General features: G+C 49.2%; 1 protein-coding gene across 1 annotated transcript in view; it reads right to left on the reverse strand.

Annotated features, from left to right (window-relative positions):
* Nucleotides 1–2,132: 2,132 nt before the first annotated feature.
* The window catches only part of FDPS (farnesyl diphosphate synthase), a 48,095-nt gene continuing 38,076 nt past the window's right edge, over nucleotides 2,133–12,151 (reverse strand). Inside the window, exons 8-10 of the mRNA XM_015422068.1 lie at nucleotides 11,679–11,756; nucleotides 6,196–6,330; nucleotides 2,133–3,376 (exon numbers count right to left, since the gene is read on the reverse strand). Coding sequence (XP_015277554.1) covers nucleotides 3,176–3,376; nucleotides 6,196–6,330; nucleotides 11,679–11,756 — 414 coding nt within the window. The 3' untranslated portion in view covers nucleotides 2,133–3,175. The remainder of the gene's footprint in view (nucleotides 3,377–6,195; nucleotides 6,331–11,678; nucleotides 11,757–12,151) is intronic.

Below are 12,151 nucleotides of genomic sequence, written 5' to 3' on the forward strand. Positions count from 1 at the left end.
CAAACTCTAATCTGGGAGGACCAGGTTTGAGTCCCTACTCCTCCACGAGCAGCTGCTGGTGTGACCTTAGGTCAGTCACAAGTTCTCTCAAGGGCAGTTCTTGAAGCTCTCTCAGCCCCACCTGCCTCTTAGGGTGTCTGTTGTGGGGAGGGGAAGGGAAAGGAGATTGTAAGCCATTCTGAGACTCCTTTGGGTAGCAAAGGGTGGCGTATAGATCCCATCCCTTCTTCTTTTCTTCCCAATAGACATGCCCCCCTAAGAGCTGGGGTCCCCAACCTTTTTGAGCCTGTGGGCAACTTTGGAATTCTGACACACGTGGTGGGTGCAGCCAAGAAAGGGTTGCCACCAGAGGCGGAGCCAGCCACAAAACAGCTGCCAGCGCTTACCTTCCGTCACACAGTGAAGACCCTTGTGCTATGGTGGCAGCTGCCACCAAACTAATGTATTTAAAAACTCTGCAGAGCCAAGCAAATCTCCACAGTGCTCAACCGGAAGCCTTGCTAGGCAAAAGCCCCACCCACTTTCTGAAGGAGGAGGATTTATACCCCGCCCCCTTCACTACCTGAAGGAGTCTCTGAGTAGTTTACAATCTCCTTTCCCTTCCTCTCCCCACAAAAGACACCCTGTGAGGTAGGTGGGGCTGAGAGAGCTCTCCCGAGAACTGCCCTTGAGAGAACTGCTCTGAGAGAACTTATGACTGACCCAAGGTCACCCAGCTGGCTGCACGTGGAGGAGTGGGGAATCAAACCCGGTTCTCCCAGATTACAGTCCGCGCTCCTAACCACTACACCAAACTGGCTCTTGGTGGGCACCATGATGCCCACAGGTACTGTGTTGGGACCCCTGACTAAAAGGATATTACGAATTTTTGAGCACGTCCAGGTAACACAGTGGAAAGGTGTCTTACCCAACACACACCTGTCCCTCAACCAAAGTACCTCCAGGCTGCCTGATCGGAGGTTAGTCAGTGTACCAGAGATACACAGAAACTGCACATCCTGCATCCCATCCATAGCAGCTTTAATTTATTAAAAGAGGAAGATGCTAGTCCTTATGGCTGCGGAGGCAGGCATGGGAAACGGACGTGCAAATGCCGGAGGAGCAGCCCAACAAGATTTCCATGGAGACTGCAGAGCCTTCCTCTTCCACAGAATTAATTATGAAAATCAGCAGAGCTAATTAACAAGGACACACAAATTTGCTCCTGGCTGTGCTAAAAAAATAATAAATTGGGTTACTTCTGTGCAGGGAATTTCCCCCCCTTCTTTCATTGTTCACACAGCTGGGATTAGGAAGGGGACTGAAAACAAATCAACCAGTATCATAATGCCCCTGTATAAATCCGTGTATAAATGCCCCTGTATAAATCATTTGGAATACTGTGTCCAGTTCTGGTCACTGCACTTCCCAAAGAGATATTATAGCACTGGGATTAGCTTGGAGAAACAACAAATGAAGTATAACATGATAGAGGTTTACACAATTATGCATGGGGCAGAGAAGGCAGAGAAAGGAGTCCTTTTCTCCCTTTCTCGCAATACAAGAACTCGTGGGCACGCCATGAAATTGATGAGCAGGAGGCTTGAAAGGAAGTACTTCTTCACCCAAAGAGACATTACCATGCGGAATTAACCGCCACAGGAAGTGGCTGCTGCTACAAGCATGGTCAGCTTCAAGAGGGGACTGGATAAACATATGGAGCAGAGATCGATCTGTGGCTATTAGCCACCAGGTCTAGTTGGGACGCTCTGTCTGGGGCAGTGATGCTCTGTGTTCTTGGTGCTTGGGGGGCCACAGTGGGAGGGCTTCTGGAGTTCAGGCCCTGCTAGCGGATTGGCCACTATGTGACACAGACTAGTGTTGGACTGGATGGGCCACTGACCTGATCCAACATGGCTTCTCTTACGTTCTTATGATAAAAGGAGTTCTAGGGGAAAAAATACGCAATCATTTTTCAGATCGGGAAGGGGGCAAGCGGCCCCACAAACAGGCCTGGTGCCCGCTTCTTCCAAAAACAGGTTTTATTTCAGTCATCCTTTCAACTTTGCCCACTCCCACCCCAATTAGAATTCAGACCACAGTCCACCCCTCCCGCTGAGCCACGTGCAACAGTCTGCATTACACAATCGAGGTTTTCAAAAATAATTTATTACTAGAAATGCCTTCCTTCAGCCTGAATGCTCGGTTTTGCCACGGCCCCTAACCAAGAGAGTAACAGACAGGTGCACAGGAAATCTCCCCTCCCTCCCAAGAATCACTTTCTCTCCCAGCAGCTCCTCAAGAAGAGATGAGAGAATCTTCCATACTCCTGCTGGCCCCTAAGATGGACGGGAGTCTGCTGGTTTTCGGGATGGGCAGTTAAAGGGGCAGGCCACATCCTTTTCCAACTCAACAACAAAGAGGGAAGGAGACCCCTGTGTTCAGGTAAGGAGGGTGTCGTCTTGCCTCCGACCCCAGAAAAAGGGAAAGAAGGAAGAGGCAGGCAGTTCATGGGAAACAGAGGTACAGATCCAAAGAGAAAGAAAACCCTTTTTTCCCCTTCCCAGAGGATATTGTGGGGTGGGGGATCTCTTTCTGGGTGGCCTGTTTCATCATAGGCTTATTCAGAGAGGAAAGACAGGCGGTTGACATTCAGGCTGTAAAAAAAAAGACATGCTCCTGCATTCCAGGGAGAGAAGTAGCTACTACCATTTCTGAGAATGTGCAAGGTGTGGGAAGAATGCCCACCCCAGGTCGGGGGTGAGGCAGCGTGGCCACACACACACCCCAGCTAGCCAAGGAAAACCAGAACCTCTCGACAGCACCTTTAGTCCCGTTTCACATTCAGCCTCGAAACAAAACAAAAAACCTTTGAGAACTAAAGTCTTCAACCCCCCCCACCCCTCTACTGCCCTCTCCAGAATTCTCAAAACACGAATATTCCCAGCATAAAGAGAATCCCTCAGCAAGAGACCAGAGGATTTACAACAGCTCCACAAACCTCAGACTGGTTACAGTGTAGACACGAGCTTCACGGAACAGCTCTGGAACTATTTGCCCCTTCCTGAGTACAAAGAGCCCCTTCAAAGCACCGGTATCTAGGTTACCCCTCCCCCTCCATTGCACTAAGTGAGGTCTCAGGCCTTGGCGGAAACAGGAAGCCGCCATCTGGCTTCCCCGCTAACGGACAGGGCGGTCACTTCTGCCGCTTGTAGATCTTCTGGGCCAGGCCGAAGAAAATCTGGGCGGGCAGGCGGACGGCGTGCTGGCTGATGAGGGCCGAGAGGCGCTGGTAGCTGCTCTCCTCGTACTCCTGGTAAACAGCGGGCAGGCCCAGGTCCTCGTAGAGCTGCTTCACACAAGCCACCTTCTCCAGATCCTTCTGGCCGTAATTCTCCTGGGGGGAAAATTAAGACCGAGGTGAGGCCGTGCTGGGCTGCTTCGGCACACAAACCTTCTCTTTCTCGCCCTTCGCTCGCTGCTGGCCTGAAACGTGACCGGGGTAATTAACAAGCCAGTCCTGATCTGCCTTAGAAAATCCAAACCGTTTCAGGTGCATTTTTTGGGGAATCCGTACAACAGCTCTGCAAGGTAGGACAACACAGCGATACCCACAGTGTAGAAGAGAATGGCAGAAGCGAGATTTGAACCAGGGGGAACATTTGGCTGCCAGTTTGGTGTAGAGGTTAGGAGTGCAGCTCTAATCTGGAAGGTTTGATTTCCCACTCCATGTGCAGCTGCTGGTGTGACTGTGGGTCACTCACGAGTTATTTCAGAGTTGTTCTCTGAGGTCAGTTCTCAGGAGAGCTCTCAGCCCCACCTACCTCACAAGGTGTTGTGGGGAGGGGAAGGGGAAGGAGATTGTAAGCCGCTCTGAGACTCCTTCGGGTAGTGAAGGGCGGGGTATAAATCCAATCTCCTCTTCTTCCATTATTATTACCATCCCACCTTTTCCCCAAGGAGCTGAATGTGGCATAGTTGGTTCAGGAGGTTGGACTAGGCCTGCAGAGACCCAGGTTCAAATCCTTGTGCATCATTTTTTAAAAAAAATAATTTTACAGGGTTGTTGTGATCAGTGTTCGCTCTAAGCTGAGTAAGTGGGAGCTAGCTCACAGTTTTTTAGCCTCCAGCTCACAGATTTTTGTTTTAGCTCAGGAAGGACGGCTCCAGAGCAAACTAATCTATGCAGTAGCCAAATCGCTGGCTCACAGCTTTAATGCCAGGGGCTCCCAAAGTAGAAGCTTTTGCTCACAAGACTCCACAGCTTTAGAGGGAGCATTGGTTGTGATAAAAGGGAGGAGGGGAGAATCCCGCATACTGCCTTGAGCTCCTGGGAACAAAAGCAGGGCAAAAAATGTGCTGCATAAATACATTTTACCCCCACAGCCACCCTGTGTGGTGGATCCAGCCAACAAGGGGCTGGCGCAAGGTCACCCACAAGTGGGCCTTGCGGCAGGACTGGAGATATGAATCCAGGCCTGCCTGGTCTGACACACTAATCGTGAGACTGCTCTCTCTTGGCCACGGCATGGGCAGAAGGCATACGAAGAACAGGTGTGGTGCAGGGGTTGGAGTGTCAAACTAGGGCTGGAAAGCCTGGGTTCAAATCCCTACTCTGTCATGAAGCTCAGCGTGGGTGACTCTGGGCCCGTCTCTGCCTACCTCAGAGGGTTGTTGAGAAGATTAAATTAGGGGGGGGGGAAGGGGAGAGAAGCAAATATGTTACCCCAGGCTCCCTGGAGGAAGGGTGGAATAAAGACCCAATAGATGTTCCAAGGCCTTTCAAGCAGGAACAGCCGAAAGGAGTCCTCATATTATGGGGAAGCCCAAAGACAGATGTATGGTGGGCAGACACTTCTGGGGCCTCCGTCCTACTGCCGTCTGACTTCCAGGATTCCAAACTGTGCTAGTTCCAAGGAACACAGCAAACAGAAATGGGCAGCGATGAGAATATGACGTATATTCCCCCAAATGAACCTGTCTCTCTTTTTTTTTTTTAAGGGCTCTCCGCCACTTGAGAGCCAGTTTGGTTAGGTAGTGGTTAGGAGCACGGACTCTAATCTGGAAGAACCGGGTTTGATCCCCCACTCCTCCACACGCAGCTGCCGGTGTGACCTTGGGTCAGTCACAAGTTCTCTCAGAGCTGTTCGCTCAAGGGCAGTCCTCGAAAGAGCTCTCTCAGCCCCACTTGCCTCGCAGGGTGTCTGCAGTGGGGAGGGGAGGGGAAGGGGATTGTAAGCCACTCTGAGGCTCCTTCGGGTAGTGAAGGGCGGGGTATAAATCCAATCTCTTCTCTTCTTCTTCTATTCACTTTGCAGGTGTCTGTTGCTACTTGTTGGTGAAGGGTGTGGATGGATCAAAAGACCATTTTGGCACCTAAGGTAGGACAGCCAATTTCCCTTTGAGCCCCTGGCTTGTTTTTCAATACAGCCAAATACTAAATAGGAGGGAAGGAACATCCTCTCCATACAGGTCTGAACAAAACCAGGAGGGCCCCATGGCTCAGTGGCAGAGCTTCTGTTCGGCATGTGGAAGGTCCCAGGTTCGGTCCCAGGCATCTCCAGTTAAAAGTATCGGGTCGCAGGTGATGGGAATGACCTCAGCCTGAGACCCTGGAGAGCTGCTGCCAGTCCGAGTAGGCAACAGTGACTCCGATGGACTGATGGTCTGAAAGAGTACGAGGCAGCTTCATCTATTCATGAGAAGAGAGAAGCTCCTTCATTTTGGCTGTAGAATAAGTTCAGTAACTCAGTCAGGTCCTTGTCTAGTAATTAAAAGGGTTGAACTACAAGAGATTCCAGTGTGGGGTGGTGGTCAGAGGGAGGGACTAGGACCAGGAAAGACCCGAGTTCAAATCTTTGCTCCACCATAGAAAGAACTTGTGACTGACCCAAGGTCACGCCAACAGCTGCATGTGGAGGAGTGGGGAATCAAACCCGGTTCTCCCAGATTAGAGTCCACTGCTCTTAACCACTACCCAAACTGGCTCTCCGCACCAGGCATACACAAACCTATTGCTCCAACCTTAAGGGCTACAAGCTTACCTTTTCTTTTTAACCCCATGAAATCTGCACACCCAACACTGATTCCTACGTTCGTGAAGTGCAATTGCTGAATACACTCGACTCCACCCACGAGGAGTCATTCCGGTGTCTGTGAGCAGAAGGGGGAAAGGCCGCAAGATCTGTGCCCTGCCCACCTTCAGTCCCTCCTTACCTCTAGAAGGCGCCTCTGCTCTGGGGAGGCCCGTTTCAAACATTCCACTACCAGCCAGCTGCATTTGTTGTCTTGGATGTCAGTGCCGATCTTGCCAGTCACGTTGGGATCCCCGAAGCAATCGAGGAAGTCATCCTGCAGGCAGAGAGAGAGAGACGATGAGCTAACCTTGGCAGTGCCAGACCAAAGGCCGGGGGGCTCCCTCTCCATTGGGGGGGGGGGCAACAACGGCCCAAACAAAAGCGAAACCAAGACCCAGAGAGTCTACGTTTATAAGATTTTGCACCGAAAGGCAACGATTAAACGCTGTTATCGAGGCACTCCTGCCTGACAGCTACCACAGTGTAGTGGTTAGGGTGTCAGTCTACGATCGAGAAGACCCAGGTTCAAATCCCCACTCTGCCTTGGAAGCTCGCCGGTGGTCTTGGGCCAGTCACACAACCTCAGCTTAACCTACCTCACGGGGTTGTTGCGAGGATAAAATAGAGAATAATGTAAGCTGCTTTGGGTCCCCATGGTTGGGGGGGGGGGAGGCGAGATATAAAGTAAATAAATTGACCGAAATGATCACGGCAGAACCTTTTGCAGATTAGAGCTCGCTACCCCAGCTGCATGAAACTTTATCCTTCAGTCAGCAGAAACAAATGCACAGAAAAGTTATAAAATGCCAGGAAGCACAGCTCATGCCATTTCCACGCAAGGCTCTTTTAGAGAAAAAGGAAACTGACCCGGAAATTACCAGAATGTAGCCGCGCGGGTACCTGCGGGTACCCCAATGACACATATCCAACCAGTGCTTTGCCGGCTGCGCTGACTCCAAGCTGAGTACCTGATCTGCTTCAAGGTTCTGGTGTTGCCCTTCAAGTTCCTAAACGGTCGGGGGCCAACATATCTGCAGGAACACCTCTCCTGGGACATCCCCTGCAGAGCCTTGAGCTCAGAACATCAAAACCTACTGGTGACCCCTGGCCAAAAGATGTCCGGCTGTCCTTAAGTACAGCCAGGGCTTTCGAAGCCCTGGCACCCAGCTGGCGGGATGCTCTACCTGGTGACATCCGTGCCCTGCAGGATCTAGCACGGCTCTGCGGGGCATGCAAGACAGAGTTGTTCAACTGGGCTTCTAGTTCAACCGGGCGTGACAATGGGCCTTGCTGTAGTAGAGATGATGATATGATGATGTCATTTTAAGTATTTAACTTCATGTATTTCCTGGTTGGGCTCAGAAAGCAGTCAGTTTTGATGGGTCTTTTGGCCTAACTGTTTTCCGTATGTCATTGCAATAAAATACAAGAACTTCCTCCTCATTTTGACTTCAATCTTCTATTTTTGACTGGATATTAATTTATACTACATTGCCATGCCTGGCCTATGGTCGCTCTTCGAAGGGAGAGAAACAATTTAAGTAGCTGTCTACAGTTTTACCTTTTGAATGTTTTTAACAATGATGTAGAAGAGGAAGAGAAGAAGAGATTGGATTTATATCCCGCCCTTCACTATCCAAAGGAGTCTCAGAGCGACTTACAAACTCCTTTCCCTTCCCCTCCCCACAACAGACACCCTGTGAGGAAGGTGGGGCTGAGAGAGCTCTTCTTAGGACTACCCTTGAGAAAACAGCTCTGAAAGAACTGATGACTGACCCAAGGTCACACCAGCAGCTGCTTGTGGAGGAGTGGGGAATCAAACCCGGTTCTCCCAGATTAGAGTCCGCGTTCCTAACCACGACACCAAACTGTACACCTCCCTGAGTTCTATGGGGGAGGGCGGTTTATAAATAATAACAATAATAGTAACAACAACCATCGCAGTATTGTTGTAGGGACAGTGTTATGCTGTGTGTATTGCCGACAGCCCAGGCTGACCCAGTCTTATCAGATCTTGGAAGCGAAGCCGGATTTGTCCTGGTTAGTGCCTGGATGGCAATATCATCAAGGAAACTCAGGCCATGGCGAACCACCTCTGAACGTCTCCTGCCTTGAAAGCCCCACAGGGTCACCACAAATTGGCTGTGACTTGACGGCACTTTCCTCTGCCATTGCAGATTGGGGGGGGGGGCTGGGAGACCTTCTTAAAGCCCCCAGTGAATTCTGGGCTAAAGCGAGATTCGAACCAGGGCCAGAGATTGGATTTATACCCCGCCCTTCACTACCCAAAGATGTCTCAGAGCGGCTTACAAACTCCGTTCCCTTCCCCTCCCCAAAACAGACACCCTGTGAGGTAAAAGAAGAAGAGATTGGATTTATACCCTGCCCTTCACTACCCAAAGGTGTCTCAGAGCAGCTTACAAACTCCGTTCCCTTCCCCTCCCAACAGACATCCTGTGAGGTAAAAGAAAAAGAGACTGGATTTATACCCTGCCCTTCACTACCCAAAGGTGTCTCAGAGCGGCTTACAAACTCTGTTCCCTGCCCCTCCCCAAAACAGACACCCTGTGAGGTAAAAGAAGAAGAGGAGGAGATTGGATTTATACCCTGCCCTTCACTACTCGAAGGAGTCCCAGAGTGGCTTACAAACTCCTTTCCCTTCCCCTCCCCACAACAGACACCCTGTGAGGTATGCGGAGCTGAGAGAGCTCTGACAGAAACGGCTCTTTTTCAAGGACAGCTCTGAGAGAACTATGGCTTGCCCAAGGTCATCCAGCAGCTGCAAGTGGAGGAGTGGGGAATCAAACCCGGTTCTCCCAGATTAGAGTCCGCTCACTTAACCACTACACCAAACTGTTGTTTGTATAGCTCTGTTGTTTGTATTGTCGTTTGTATTGCTCTGGGGTTTCACCCTCCGCTTGCTGAGCATCAGAGCAGAAGGTGGGGGGGGGGGGCATGTTGTTAGGAAAGATGCTCGCTTTTCCCTGAGCATCCAGCCACTTGGACTAATCCAGCCCCACAGCGACAGAGATCTGGATTGATCTCATCTTCCCACAAGGGGAGAATTAAAAGCGGAACATTTTGTTCAATCCCGACACATTAAGAACCAAGTCAGGACCATTTCTTATCATGCAATTCGAAATTATACCACCTTTATATTAAAATTTAAGCCCCTGGAATTGCTGGATTCCCATCGGTTGTGAAAAACAAGTCCCAATGTGCTCAAAATTTTCCCCCACTTTTGAGATTAAGCATTCCAAGCAGCTTAATGGGAGTCACATGCCAGTGGTTAATTTAAATCCACGCTGGTGAGAATCATTGGCCTAAGAACTTTATTGCTTATGAAGGCACCATCTTCTTTTGTCTCTCTCGGTCTCTTTCTTGGTGGTCAATTATACGCAGGCTGTTTGGCCTGGCTTGGATGCTGTTAAGAAGCGGGGTGTGTGTGTGTTTCTCACTGTTTCCCCATAGCATCGTCATGCTTTCACGCTTCCTGTGGCTTTCCTTGTCTTTCCTGAGACCTCTCCCAAACCCGCTTAGCGGCAATGTTTTGGGCACAATCACAGTAGAGCTGGGCTGGCACCCACGTGGAAGAGTAAGTCTGGGTAGTCCTTGTCCCACCAACATCAATGCTGTTTTCCCTGCCCCAGTCCACCAAGGCAGCTATTTCCTTCCTGCCACCCGAGGGCTTTAAAAAAAAACGAATTGGCAATAGAATCTCATAATCGTGTTAAAATTTTATAACAACATGCCTAGCAGGTTCCCTAAACCCCAAACTTTCATTTTAAAAAGAGTTAAGTTTATAGCCCCTTTTGTTGCAGTTCTATGCCTTTCCCCTTATATCTCTACAATGAAAAGGGCCAGAGAATCACTTAAAAATATAAAAACTGGAAATTCAGAGAACCAGATATATATAGATACGTTATCATAATGCTATACCAATATTTTACTGCTGATTTTTTCAAAAATAAAGAACACCTAACAGTTTCTTAACATTACATGCATCTGACAAAGAGGCCTCTACTCCACAAAAATCTTAGCCTAGAACAAAAGTTTAGTCAAGATGCTACAGGACTGTTTTTCATCATGCTTCGTCACAAAACGTGCAGTTTTTCCTCCTCTAGTCCATTCACAATTTTGCAATTTCTAGTCAAAGATAGATGTTGGCAAAAGATCCACTATTCAAATCCAAAATTTGCACCCCCTTGCTTTAACACGCCAGTTCAAGCCTGCTCCCCTTAGCACAAAGCACAAAAAACCGCTGATAAACAAAAAATATATAAAAATAATATTTAATGCCAAGTTCAGTGATTCAGAAATGTAACTACATAAAGCCAAGGTGTTCTTGCAAGAATCAACAAATATACAGAAAGATAGAAAAATAAAGTCCCAAATATTTCAGTGTGTCTCGCTCCAGTTATATTTCTGAATCACTGAACTTGGCATTAAATATTATTTTTATATATTTTTTGTTTATCTTTAGCCAGCGGTTTTTTGTGCTTTCTACCAATTCATGTACACTGCTCCCCTTAGCAGGCAGAAGCATTAGCCGGCACTGGTTTATTCATCTTAAATAACCTCCTCTACCTGTCTCCTGTCTGCCAATGTAATTGGTCTTATCCAGTCCAAGATGGGTAGCCATGCTAGTCTGACTGTAGCAGCAGAAAAGAGCAAGAGTCTAGTAGCACCTTAAAGACTAGCAAAATTTGTGGCAGGGGAGGAGCTTTTGTGAGCTCATGAAGTATCTGAAGAAGTGAGCGGTGACTCACAAAAGCTCCTACCCTGCCACAGATTTTGTTAGTCTTTAGGGCACTACTGGTGGCCCCACTGCTGGACCTCCTGATGGCACCTGGTATTTTTGGCCAGTGTGTGACACAGAGTGTTGGACTGGATGGGCCACTGGCCTGATCCAACATTGGCGTCTCTTATGTTCTTAATGGACTCTTGCTCTTTTCCTATCTAGTCCAGTATTCCTGAGTTCTATTTTATTTTTGGACCCCCCTCAACAAGCACTGTTTTAAAAAAAGGTTCTAACCCTCATGGCAGCCAGGCTAACATCTGAAAGCACCGGCAGAAGGTTCTGTCAGCTATGCTGCCATATTGTTTATGGGCCTGGGTTTGCTTTCATGACCTGTGTGCCAGTTGCTGCCGCATTCCTTTCTTTTCGCTTCTCCCCCTCGTTATCACTGACCTTGTAGCTGGCCTGTGTAGTGTCTTCCCATTAATTAACCGTGGGACTAGTTTAGTTTCCCAGCCTCGGCTCTAACTGTCCTGGTCCTCCTTCCTGCCCGCAGTAATCAGGCCGATTGGCCCATAGGTGGTGTGGGGGGGGCACATTTGAATACCCTGTATCTCTCTCAGCTTTCTATGGTGTGGTTATTCCTAACAGTGACTGTGTCTATGCTACCATAGTGCTAGCAATAAAGTACAACCTTCAAAGAAGCGTGTGCTCTGTTGTTTGACTGTGGGTCCTGACAGGTTCCTGGTTTCAGCATCGTTTTCCACTCTGAACCTTGATGCCCTGAGCCCCATTTCAGAATCCTGTCCAGGGCATCAGCTTCCCAGCAAACCAGAGCTCTGCAAGAGGAGGCACAGGGACAAAGAGAGGGAGGGCAAACATACCTGGATTTGAAAGAACTCCCCCATCTCCAGCAAGATGGCCTTGGCATGAGCGTGATCTTCTTCACCATCAATGCCTGCCTGGAAAAGAGAGACAGACAGGCTTGGTACAAGCGCTGGGACCACAGCTGCCATGAAAGGATTCTCAGAGCATACAGTACCAAACTACATTTCCCAGGATACTTTGGGGGAGGCGGGAAGCCACATCAGCTTATAAAATAGACTCAATATTCCTCTGCAGAATGGGAAGAGTTTAAAAAGAGCAACTTCGTCTAGACCGTCAAGAGCAATCAAGATTTGGCAAACGGCTGAGCATTCTCTTCTGCCTCCCTGGGAAACCCCTGAACCCTTGCTCTTTTGTGCCCCCACCTCGCACCTTCCATGAAGGCGAAACCCCCGAACCTTGCTGGTGAGCTTGGACTAGGGTTGCCAAGTCCGGTGTTGTGCCGCAGCGGGGGACTCCCGGCTGGTGTATG

The sequence above is a fragment of the Gekko japonicus genome, unplaced genomic scaffold, assembly GCF_001447785.1.
Source record: "Gekko japonicus isolate JY-2015 unplaced genomic scaffold, Gekko_japonicus_V1.1 scaffold1009, whole genome shotgun sequence".
Classification (NCBI taxonomy): Eukaryota; Metazoa; Chordata; class Lepidosauria; order Squamata; family Gekkonidae; genus Gekko; species Gekko japonicus.